This window comes from Octodon degus, unplaced genomic scaffold (genome assembly GCF_000260255.1).
Source record: "Octodon degus isolate 3935 unplaced genomic scaffold, OctDeg1.0 scaffold00026, whole genome shotgun sequence".
NCBI classification, from domain to species: domain Eukaryota; kingdom Metazoa; phylum Chordata; class Mammalia; order Rodentia; family Octodontidae; genus Octodon; species Octodon degus.
In genome coordinates this window covers 5,942,513-5,955,482 of record NW_004524602.1, presented here as the reverse complement: position 1 = coordinate 5,955,482, position 12,970 = coordinate 5,942,513, and the positions used below count along the sequence as shown (strand labels likewise).

At 46.6% G+C, this 12,970-nt stretch overlaps 1 protein-coding gene across 1 annotated transcript in view; it reads left to right on the top strand.

Annotated features, from left to right (window-relative positions):
• The window catches only part of Thsd4 (thrombospondin type 1 domain containing 4), a 563,475-nt gene that overhangs the window by 103,751 nt on the left and 446,754 nt on the right, over nucleotides 1-12,970 (top strand). The window contains exon 6 of the mRNA XM_023712634.1: nucleotides 1,689-1,791. Coding sequence (XP_023568402.1) covers nucleotides 1,689-1,791 — 103 coding nt within the window. The remainder of the gene's footprint in view (nucleotides 1-1,688; nucleotides 1,792-12,970) is intronic.

Below are 12,970 nucleotides of genomic sequence, written 5' to 3'. Positions count from 1 at the left end.
GGACGTGATGCGGGCTTAGCGGGCGTGCATGAATGTTACAGACGTAAGTGAGGGCACCAGGCGATAGTCGTATGACAGTCCACAATAAGATGGAAATTTTGCACGTGGAAAGGCAGTCAAGGGCCAGTGTATTGGGAAGATGCCGATATTGATCAGTTCTTCTTATTGCATATGTATCCGTAGTAGAAAACTTGAGTAACACAAATAAGCTAAAACTCCATTATGAAGTGAAACCATCTGTAATCCCAGCTTAACTAGAAAGAAGCATCTTAACCAGAACCTCTTTCCAGGGACAGCTGGCATTGTCGGAAGCCCGGCTGGGTCCCGAGGCAGGGTGCCAGCAGGTGGGCTTCCAGAGCCCCTGCCTGGCGGCAGCTTGTGGGTGTCAGCACACAGCCCCCCGCCTGTCCTTCCACCCCTTGCCCCCACAGGTTCCCTCGTGCTCTGCTTCCTATAGCTTCTTGCTCCATATGGCTTGGCTCGGTCCTCTGTGGGTCCTGACCACCCTGGAGCTGGTGCCAGCTGCCTCCGAGCCCTGCTCCTCACCAAGTAGGAGATGCTTGTCCTCCTGCCGGGCCTCATCCCTCACTGTGTTGCTTCATTTTGCCAAGGAGGAGGCCTGGTGTCTGAAGCACACGGTAGGTATCTTTATGAACCCTGAAGACTTGGAACTTATTGTATTTGCAGTTTATTCCAGAGACTTCCAATATTCAGGGTTTTTTAGTATTTAAGGAAGCAGGATCAGTTCTCTTCCCTTCTGGTAATAAACACACACACACACACACACACACACACACACACAAACACACACACACTTTCAAATGCCCACCCACACTATTAAAAGCACATGGAAAGTTAGATCATGCTTTATCCACAATATGAATTGGAGATTCTAATTTTGCTTTGAGTTTTCACACCCATTTTATGTCATTCTCTGCTCTATTTGCCATTTATAAATGATGAAATAAGCCAGAAGGAGCTGCATTTTTTCTTTCTAGCATAGCATATCAGAGTCCCCTGGATATATTTGATAGCACACAGATTCCTGGACTTCTTCCGGTATTACTGGGGGAGGTCCCCAGGAGTTCAGATTTCCAGCAGGATCTCTGGGTGATTCCTTTGCCTGGGGAGAGTAAGAGAGAGCCTGGCAGCCATCTGATTTCTTAGATGTGAATCTAGGATCTGTCCTCCCTGGCTCTATGACACCTCTGTGCCTCCGTTTGCTCATCTCTGGAAAAACTGTGAAGCTATAACAGTCACCTCGCTGGTATTCAGAGAATACTTGTAATACGCTGAAAGTAAAGCCTGGCTCGCGGTGATGGCCTGGGATGTGCTTGCTGTGGGTGTTTCTCATGCAAGAGGAGGAGGCGCACCATGTGGAGTGCAGATGGGACTGGTCAGGATCAGAAGGTGTGGAGTCAGACACTTTCAAATGATAATACCCAGACAATTAACCCAGGGAACAATGTTAAAAATGCAGGATCTCTAAGGGATTCTGAATCAGTGGACTTGGACCAAAGCCTGGGGATCTGCAGTTACAATTTCTGATGCAAAGGGTCAGCGTATTCGAAAAACCGTGGCTTAGAAGAGGAGGACTGGTATTTGGAGTTGAAAGGTGACCTTAGCTTCACCTAGGAGAACGGTAGGGGTGGATGCTAATCCTTCCTCTTTCCTCTCCGCTTTCCTAGCCCTGCCCAGAAAGCAGCAGGAGTATCCGTGAGGTACAGTGTGCGTCCTACAACAACAAGCCGTTCATGGGCCGGTTTTATGAATGGGAACCGTTTGCAGAAGGTAAGAGCGCGCCAGCCTTGTCCGTGGGGACTGCTCTTGTCTGTTCTCTGATGCTGATGTCTTCTGGATCATGGGGTAATTCTGGGCAGAGTGATGATAGAGGAGAACACGTGGCCCCACAGCAGAGTGAACTGGAGGGGTCCTCACCAGCGGTCGCATAGCTCAGCTGAGGCCTGGGCGATCCCAGGAGCAAGGCATGGATGCCGCGTTCGAGGAATTGAGTGAAGCAGGACACTGAAGCATAAAATGCAAGCAGTGAGCAGTGAGCAGGGCTGGCGGGGTGTGTGTGTGTGTGTGTGTGTGTGTGTGTGTTGTTTCCTGCATACCTACTACAGGGCTGGTACAGGGGCTGCAGAGTGCACGCAGAGGTGCAGAATTGATAATTAGGGTTTTCACTTGGGGTGGGGGGACTTGAATACTATTTCCAAAATAAAGCATAATAGGTTGGTATTGTCCAAGGTCCCTGCCATTTAAAAGTGACAGAAGATCTCAACCTGGTGGCCTGTCCATGCTCCCTGGAGCCATTTCCTTTCTAACATGGGTTTTGGACTGAGAAGTGTTAAATCTGAGATGCTTCAGATACTCACAGAGAAAGTAAGGTCTGTGGTGATGTTGGGTTGGGCAGAACTGCGGTGCTTCTGTATGGACCAGTTAGCTGCAAGAGGAGGCCGAGCTGCAGAAGGAAGCACCTAAGTAGAAGCCCTGGGGGACAGCTAGGGGACTCTGTGTCCCCCTTTTGTTTTCTTTGCAGCTCAGACTTGTAGTGATCCTCCTGTTTTCAATCTCCCCAGCGCTGGGATTACAGGCAGGCACCGCCACACTCACACTTGGTCTAAAGCTCAGCACGCTCTAGGGGCAAGCCTGGCTTGGCATGTGGTACTGGGGATCGAAGCCTGGTCCCTGTGCTTGCCAAAGCAGGTGCTTAGTCCACTGAGCTATCTCACCAATCCTCTTGCTGCTCTGAAACTGGATGCACAAATGGTACTGTCTATAGATTTTTCTCAGAGGAGAGTCTATAGCTGCTCCTGGATTCTCAGAGTGGCTGTGTAGGCTCAGAATTGTTAAGGAATGAACCCAAATAAAAAATCAGGACTGGCAGATCCAAACAGGAAAGAGACACAGATGAGACATCAAGCAGGCTGGATGCAAGTGTGAGGCTGTGTACAAAGTTGGAGGGTCACAAGGGAAGGAGGTGGGAAAGGAAATCTTGATTCTGTGGTGAGAGCTTGGCTCCGGCCCTTTTCTTTCTTAAAAGCATCAGGTTAAGTTCAAGACATTGGTATCCCAGTTGGAATCCTGGGATAGATAAAGGGTGCTGTGAGGACACCTGGGGAAATGTGCTGAAAGTGTTTGTTTTAGTTAATACGATCAGACCCGCTTGAGAGTTCAGATTTCCACTGGGTCTTTATAGAGTGAGGGAAATCTGGGGGAAGGGTGTATAGGACCTTGTTCTGCTCTTCTTGCAACTGTCTATAAATCTGAAACAATTTCAAAATAGGGTTGTTTGTCTGTTTGTTTGGCATTATTGAGGATTGAACCTAGGGCCTTTGCACTGAGGTTTTTTATTTTGAGGCAGGGTCTCTGTAAGTCCATCTAGAGTGGTTTTCTTTCTTTCTTTCTAGAGTGGTTTTCTTTCTTTCTTTCTTTTGTTCGTTCGTTCGTTCGTTTGTTCGTTCGTTTGTACTGGGGATCACACTTGGGATCCTGGCTTATGCCGCTGAGCTATATCCTCCGCCCTAGTCCATCTAGAGTGGGCTCAGACTTACATTCCTCCTGTCTCAGGCCCCTGAGTGCTGGCGTTACGGGTGTAACCACACAGAAAGGCATTGTATGCCCAGTTTTCTAGATCTTACCTGTATTCTATGGAAGACTAAGTCTGAGACTTAATACAGGTGAAAGAGAGGACAATGGATTAAGAAGTGTCCTCCCCTTTCAAATTTTTGTCCTTCTTGGACTGTTAGAACATGTCCTTATGTGGAAATAGTGTCTTTGTGTATATAATTAGCTATGGAGCTGGGTGGACACTTTACAGAGCATGACTGACATTCTTATAAGGACAGAAAGGTCACCCAGTCAGATGAGGGCACACCAGGTGACAAGACAGAGACTGGAGAGATACGTGGACCAGCCAGGTAACACAGGATTTCCAGCTACCATCAGGATCTAGGAAGAGGAAAAGGAGGGGTCCCCCCAGTACCTACCACCTTCAGGATGCCAACCTGTGGCTTTTGGGCTGGCAGCTTCAGAACTGTGAGGATAAGTTTCTGTTGTGTCCGGCCTCTGTCATTGTGGTATTTTGTCATGGTAGCACTAGGAAGCTAAAACAGAGAGGAAGGAGCTAGAGTGTAGATCGGTTGAGGTCTGACCAAGTGGAGGAGTTGCCTTAGAGAGAACTAGGCATGTATCCAAAGAGCTGCCTGCCTTGCAGACGTAGCTTTGCCTGAGGTAGTGCCTTCTGGCCCAGATTGTCATTTGAATCCAGAGGAGAAACATGAATACTCCGCCTCCGTCCCTGGACAATGTTGATCTGGGGCGCGGCAGGGCACAGGGACTTGTTGAAGATCCCAGACTATTCTAATGGGTAGATGGGCTGAGAGCTATCCACCTGGGGAGAGGGCAGCGTTCCACAGGTGACGCTAGCCTTAACTAGAGGATGCAGTCATAGACATTGCAAACCAAGAGACGTGCCCTTGCGCCAGAGCAGCGCTCGCTAGCTTTTGGCTGGCTGCATCCTTGCTTTCTCATGAGCTAATTTATTGAGATTAGCTGGGAGGAAAGATGAATTCCCTAGCATGGCGCCAGCTCAGTCTGCTCTGTGTGTAGGGCTACAGCCCCAGGAGCTGAAGCTGCCCGGCTGGGCATTCTCAGCGTGCTCGTGGTGCCATCCATCAGTGGCTGGCACAACACCTCCATCTGCGGAAAGAGGTCAAGACAGGGCAGAGGTGGGCCTACTAATGGTAGTGATTTGTAGGCTGCCAAGGAAACACCGGGCCGAGGTTTCCTGGTGTTACAGCTGCTCCCTGTAGAGCCCTGCCCTTCCCCGGTGTGCGTGCCATCTACCTTCTCTGATCTTTTATTTCCCCTTATGTGTGCAGGGATTTAAGTAAAAAAACCTAGCTGGGCATGGGGGCACACACCTGTAATCCCAGCACTTGGGGGAGGCTGAGGCAGGAGGATCATTGCAAGTTCAAGACTATCCTGGTCTACAAAGCTAGCTCAAGGCCAGCCTGAACTGCATAGCGAGATGCTGTCTCAAAAAGACAAAAATACTAGGCATTGGTGGTGGTTCAGTGGTAGAAATCTCAAAAAGACAAAAATAAACAAATAAAAATTTAAAAAATGTCAAGGACCTGGAAGAATGTATTTATTGAACATTTACTTTAACATTATTATTATTATTGTACTGAATACAGGGTCTCACTATACATATCAGGCTTGTAGTGATCCTCCTGTTTTCAGCCTCCCAAGTGCTGTGATTACAGGCGCACGCTGCCTCTGCACCCAGTCTCAATCACCGTCTCAGTGCCCCCCGAGGGCAGGGCCAGCACAGTAGGTCATAATTTAACTTATTTTTGAAATTTTTCAAACATAGGTAGAATTGGAGTAAATGGATAATAGCACGTTTCTTTATACCTCCCATGTAGTTTCAACAGTTATCGATTCACAGCTGATCTATTTTTATAAATACCCCCTCTAGATGATGGGAAAGTATTTGAATTCCACTATACAGCATCATTCATTGCTGGATATATCAGTGAGATGTCTTGGTTGTAAGTGACAGAAACTTCAACTGACTACATTTGAACACGGAGAGTGGTTCATTGATCATGCTCCTGGGAAATCGAAAGATGGACTGGGACTTGGATTTAGCTGCAGTCCAGGGAATCTGTAGTACTACCTTGCCTTCTTCGTTTTTCTTTGTCTCTTGGTTCTGCCTACTTCCAGCTTCAGTAGTCAGTCAGGCTTACATGGTTGAATTGCATTGCTCAGGATGATGTTAAAGTCCCAACTACCTTGGGCCAGCCAGATAGCTCAGCAGACTAAAGCACCTGCTTAGACAGACGCAGGGACCGGGGTTTGATCCCCACACTGGGGGCGCACTGAGATGGCAGTTGAGACTGGGCGTGGTGGCGTGAGCCTGTAATCCCAGCACTTGGGAGGCTGAAAACAAGAGGATCACTATGAGTCTGATCTGTGTAGTGAGACCCTGTAGACCCTGTACAAAAAAAAAAAAAAAAAATCCCAACCAGCAGTCCCTATAAATGTAAACTGCTTTGGAAGTATGGTTGCGCAGATAGACTAGAGATACAATTGAAGAAAAGGTCCTGCTGGAGTAAGGTAGGGCCTACTCTCCCATGCCTGCTGCCCACTAGTGCTGGGAACGAGGAGGAGGCATAGAGGACTTCCCCCAGGCTCTTCGGGGTGACCATGCCCCTTCCAAGACCCCAGTTTGAGAGTTTGGGGTTTTAGAGCTGTGAGACAATAAATTCCTGTCGGTGGTCAGTCTGAGTAATGTGTCGTGGTGGTGCTAGAGCGGTCCTATTGCTAGTGACTCTGCCCATCTCAGGAAGATTGTGACATGGTCTTGTCCCGGTCAAACTCCATCACTGGGCCTAATTTTGAGGCAAAGGGTGGTTGGGTTGCTCAGGTCGTGTGACAAACCCTGCTGTTGCGGAGGCCACACCCTCTGAAGCAGTGATGGGGGAACAGGCATGCAACAGATGGAAAACAGATTCTCATACAAAAACGAGTGCATACTTCTTGCCCACAAGCCCCTGAGCTTTTTTTTTTTTTTTTTTTTTTTGCCCCTGAGCTTTTTAAATGAGCTACTGTGAGGGCCCTGGTGTTTTACAGAGTCAAAGAAAATGTAGAATGGTCACAGATTCTCTTCTGTGGCGTGTTGCTAGAAAGTTACATTTTCAAAAATGTTTGCCCACAGTGGTATTTCTCACATGCCTAGAAAGGGAGAAGGAGCCCCCGGTCAGTGGGGTCACATTTACTTTGGCTTTGTTGAAGTCATTCTTTAGTCATAGACTGCTGTCTTGACTGTGTTTTTCTTCTTAAATGATTCCTCTCTTCCTCTTCAGTGGCTCCCAGACCGAGCAGTGGGAAGAAGCTGCTGCTAGGGTTGCTACGGGGCAGTCCTGCTTTACAGCTGGGTGCTGCCTCGGGTTCTTGCTTCTGTTTGGCCGCCTGCGGTTCCTCGCATGTGCCTGCTTAGGACAACAGCTGCGCCCGTCCTGCCTGATGCCGCCCGGAATAGTAAAAGCAGAGAATACATCCATTTTACCAGATGGGTCTTCCTAGGCCTGTATTCACACTTCTGGACACCTCTACCCCTAGGTAATATGTCTGGGCATTTTCCTCACTGTGAGGAGATACCACTCTATGGCAGTACTGTCAAGAGGAAGGATGGAGGGACATGCCCTGTACCCTTGCTTACCCAGAGAGTCCCATCCCAGACCTCTCCCTCTCAAACTGGCACGAACAATGAACCATGTGGCCAGTGTAGCTATTAAACGTAGCATGCTGATACTGGGGAATACGAGAGTCATTCCCTCAATCCGTGAGTGATACACTCCAAGACCCCAGTGGAACCTGAAATGGGAACAGTCCCAAGCCTTGGATGTGCTGTCTTTCCCCCTTCATGCACACTGATGATGTTTAATTTATAAATTAATCACAATAAGCCTGGGGCCGGGGAGATGGCTCAGTGGAATAAGCGCTTCCCTGGCAAGAGCAAGGGCCTGAGATCAATCCCCGGTTCCACCAAAAAAAAAAAAAAAAAAAAATCACAGTGAATAAGAAACAAAAATAATGAAATGGAACAATTACAACAATATATTAAGATACTGTAATGAAAGTTGTGTGAATGCGGTCTCTCTTTCAAAATATCTTATTGGCCCATAGATCATAACAACCTCAAAATTAGATTTTTTTCTTGAGAACTTGCATATTTGCACCTGAAAGAAGCACAGTCTGGCTTCTCTGTGGGCACATCCAAATTCCCAGCATCAACCGCTCCCATGTAGCAGGGCCATTATTATGTAAATATGGATACAAGATTCTGAAGTACAGAGAGATTCCTGGGGCCCTCAAACCACATTTAGAATTGTCGGGCCCTGCTGAGATAATCCGATAAGGACTTGAAGGAAATGTAGAATCACAGAGTAGATTGGACAAGGACCAAGAACTGACTGTTGGCACATAGCATAGTAATAAAGAGAAAAAAGAGGCTCAGCCCGAGTGTGGCCCAGTGTGTAGGAGCAACCTCAGGAGTTAGAACCCCTGGGTTTTAATAGAAGATGCATATCTCATATTACAAAGACTTATTTTATTCTGAAATTTTTTATTTATTTATTTTGTGTGTGTGTGGCCAGCTCAGCCCACCAGAGGGCAGGGCTGACTGGCATGTGGTGCTGGGGGATTGAACCGCAGTCCCTGTGCTTTGCTTAGCTTAGCTTGTTCTAAGTAGGTGCTTTAGACCACTGAGCCATCTCACCAGCCCTAAGACTTATTTTATTCTGGGTTATAGTTTTCCTGATCTGCATACCACAGTGAGTGTTATGGACTGAATGTTTTAATCTGTCCACAGTTCCCGTGTTGAAGCCCTGATACCCTTCTCCCCCGTTGTTTTTGGAGATGAGGCCCCTGAGGACACAAGCAAGGTTCAAAGAGGTCACAAAATAGAACTGTGATCTGATAGGATTAGTGGCCTGATAAGCAGAGGAGTAGATGCCAGAGACCTCCATGAGATCACATGATGTAGGCCACTACAAGCCAAGATAAAAGGTCCTGGCTTAAAGTCTATCGTTCTATCGCCTTGGTCTTGGACTTGCAGCCAAGAACTATGAGAAATATGGTTCTATGGTTTCAGCCTCCAACCTGTGGCATTTGGTACACAGCCTTGCTCTGACTGGGACACTGAGGACCACATGAGATGATAAAAACTTCTCACATTCATTTTGTACCCTACCGTATTCTAGGTATAGTTCTAAAAATTAATTTGCTTAAACTTCACCATGACTCTAGGAGTTAGGTACTACTGTTATCCTCATTTTACAGAACAAAGAGAGGCACAGAACAGAGAAATAACTGGCCCAAGGTCACCCTGCTAATAAGTGAGAGAGCTGGGCTCACCCAAAGAAGTCCACACACTGAATCTCTATTTTGTCTCCCTCCTAAGAGAGTTCATCAGCTCAGCTCAGCACTGCAGCAGGCCAAGGAGAATGGTGGCTGAGAAAACAAGACTAGCGTGGGGCACAGCCTGTTGCAGAATCTTCTAAATGTTTCCTGTTTTAGCTTTATTCTCCCCTACTGGAAAGAAAGAGGGGAGCCAATGAGGGGAATCAGATCTCCTTTAAAATGACATCAACAAGACATCTGTAGGGTATTTGCTAGTTTAAGAAGAAAAAGGTTTCTTTAGAAAGGAAGAAAGTCGAGGATACCTGTGAGTTGAGAGAATGAAGCTTGTGGAGATGGGGTAAGGATGAAAAGAATAATATCTATGAACTGTTTGATCTAAAAGAAAAAGGGCTGGCGAGATAGCTCAGTGGACTGAAATGCCTGCTTAGGCAAGCTTAGGCAAGCACAGGGACCGCAGTTGAATCCCTGGCAGCACATGTCACGCCAGCCCCACCCCCAGGGCGGGCCGAGCTGGCCAGAGTCCAGGCGTAGTGGTGCATACCTGGAATGCCAGCACTGGGGAGGCTGAAAGCAGGAAGAGCACCACGAGTCTGAACTGCGTAATGAGACCCTGTAACAACCAAATACTTTTTAAAAAAAGAAAGAAAGAAAGCAGGCAAGATAGACTCTTTTCTTCCTACAAAATGTGTACTGTTGCTTCTCTGCATGCTCTTGTAGAAGGATTCCTTAGCATTTAATGAAAATTAATTTGTTCAAGAGAAGTGAAAGCAAGCATATATCCATAAAAAGATTCGTTTAAAACTCAGAGTAGTTTTAAAACCTGAAACCACCCACCAATATCCTTCTGCAGGATTTTTCAATAAACAAATTGTGACACATTCACACAATGGAACATTACTTAGCTGTAATAAAGTGCAGAGGACTGATGCAAATGCAGCCTCAATGAATCACAGTATGCTGTGCAAAGTGAAGAGGCAAAGCAAAAAAACAAGGGGGGGGGGCGGTCAAATAGCTCAGCAGATTAAAGCACCTGCAAGCGCAGGCACAGGGGCCTGGGTTTCGATCCCCAGGGCATGCTGAGACTGGGCGTGTGGCGCACCTGTAATCCCAGCTCTTGGGAGGCTGTAAACAGGAGAATCATTATGAGTCCGATCTGTTAGTGACACCCTGAACACCCTGTAGACCCTTCCCTAAAATACAGAAAAAATAAATAAATAAGAAAAGGCAAAGCAATAAGCATCATAATCCTGGACCTCAAGTTATAGTACAAAGCAACAGTAATGAAAACAGCATGGTACAAGACTCAAAGCAGATGCGTGGATCAGTGGAACAGGATATAGATACTGCAGGGACACCCCAGGCACAGCCAGCCATTTGATTTTTGACAAAGGGGCGGAAAACCTGTGCTGGAGGAAAGACAGCCTCTTCAACAAATGGTGTGGGGAAAACCCGCTATCCCCACCCGGAAGGCTGACTTTAGATCTGTATCTCTCAACTTGTGCTAAAGTATAATAAAAATGGATTAAGGATCTGTTAGGGTTTGCCTCTAGGTGACCCCTACCCCACCCTGCCACAGAGCCTCATGCAGTTAAGGGCTGGGTGTGGGTGCTGCACCCTCCCTGGGGCAGGTAATCTGCATTACAATGTAAGGAGGAATGAGAGCCTAGCTAGCTGCCTGAGCTGCTGCCACTCCCTTTGGCTTCTCTGTGCCTTGTGCCACCCTGCCTTGGAGCTAGCTGAGTATAGATTGAAGTCTCCACTAACTGTGAGCTAAATAAACCTTTCCTTCCTTCACTGTGGGTGTTGGGAATTTTGTCCCAGCAATGAGACCAGAGTAACTGAGACAAGATCTAAGTGTTAAAACAGAAACATTTAATTTGATGGAAGATAAAAGAGAGAAAGCTAGCAAAACATAGGGGTAGACAAGGACTTTTAAGAAATAACCTCAAGAATCAACAAATGAGATCACAACAAATTAAAGTTTCTGTTCAGCTAAGGAAACAACCAGGGTAGCAAAGAGAAAGCCTACAGAATGGGGAAACTTTTGCCAGCTATTCCTTAGACAGAGAACTTCTATCTAGAACAAATAAAGAACAACAACAACCCCTCAAATAAAACAAAACTCTAGAGTCAAAGGCCCAATCAAAACACAGGCAACTGTACTTTAGTGCACATATTTAATCAGAAAAAGTACAAATGGCCAGTAAACACATGAAGAAAAGCCCAACATCCCTGGCCATTGGAGAAATGCAAACTCAATCAACACTAAGATTCCACCTTACTTCAGAAAGATTGGGTATCATCAAAGAATAAGTAGGATCAGACACTGACAAGGCTGCATGGGGCAAAGTAACACTTGGGCATTGTCATTGGGAATGCAAACTAGTACAGCCATGGTGCCAGTCTGTAATGAAGATTCCTCCAAAAACTAAAGCTAGGAATTCCATTGGAATCAGATATTTTCCTGCTAAATATTTTCCCAAGAGGTAAAGACATCGCATTACAGTGGTGCGTGCATATCCGTCTTTATGGCAGCCCAATTCATGATAGCTGAATCCTGGAAGGATCCAATAGGTCCATCGACAAATAAGGAATGGGTAAAGAGAATGTGGTACTTGTACACAGGGTGGATTACTACTGAACCATAAAGAAGGACACGCTTGAGTCATTTATGGGAAATGGATGCACCTTGACGTCATAACATCAAGTGAGAGAAATCAGACCCGCAAGCTTAGATAGCAAATGATCTCTCTTATATGAGAAATGTAAAAATGCAAATAAAGAGCAAAATGAAAGATAATAGGAAATAGGGAGGTAGATCTTTAGCAACAGGGAAGGGGCCCAAGAGAGGGAAAGGTAGAGAGGGAAGGGGAAACGAATCTAAAAAGAATTAAGATGTGTTATGTGTATGTACCAATTCCTCATGAGGATTATAAAGAAGAAAATTGTGCCCTGGTGGGGGAGAGGGGAAGGTTATGTTGAGAAAAAAAAAAAAAAAAGCCAGATGCAAGAGAACATAGGTCTAAAGTTGGGTGTGGTGATGCATGCCTGTAATCCCAGCACTTGGGAAACTGAGGCAGGAGGATCCTTGTGAGCTTGGGGCCAGCCTGGGCTACAAAGTAAGCTCTAGGCCAGCCTGAACTGCACAGTGAGACCCTGTCTCAAAAAGACAAAGAAAAGGGTACACAAGTCTGATCCTATGGATGTGATGTTCTAGAATAGGAAAATTCAGGCTAGAGTGGTAGGACTTGGACCAGGGTTTGCCTGCGCAGGTGGAAGAGGACTAGCCAGAAGGCCGTGTGGTGGAGCTGCTGGAATGAGGAGAGCTTCCTCCATCCTGACTGGCGTGGCTGTTACATGGGTGCGTACGGTTACGGTTGTCAGGGTCCATGGACCTGCAGACTTGCCATCTATGCATTTTATTGTGTGTTGATGATAATTTTGAAGCCCCATTATTTTCTCTCCCCTTCTTCTCTTCCTGTGTCCCTGGTTCTGGAAGATGACACTGAGAGCCAAGATAAGTTTTATCCTTGTACAACTATTTTAAGACTTGCTAGCTTCCCCTCACTGCCTTATTTTAAATATCCTTCTTGTTGCCCATGGAAGAATAAGAGGGCTTTAGGGAGAATGGGCTGACAGCGTATTGTAACAACTATAAAGCTGCTAGAATGATATAGATCTGGCAGTGATTTCTTCGTTCTTATTTATTTATTTATTTGGCACAGGGTCTCACTATGCAGCTTAGACTCATATTGATCCTCCTGTCTCAGCCTCCCCAGTGCTGGGATTATAGGTATGCATCACCACGCCCGGTTTCGGTGGCCAGCACGGTGTGCCCAGGGCTTCAGGGTCGGCACGGCATGTGGTACTGGGGATCGAACCCAGGTCCTTGTGCTTGGCAGGCAGGTGCTTAGAACTCCTAGCTGTCTCCCCAGCTGTGGCAGTGATTTCTGCATAAGATCTCCTCCCCAAAATCACAGGTGACAAAAGCAAAAGCAGCACAGTGAGGGATGACACAGTGCAGAGCGAGCCC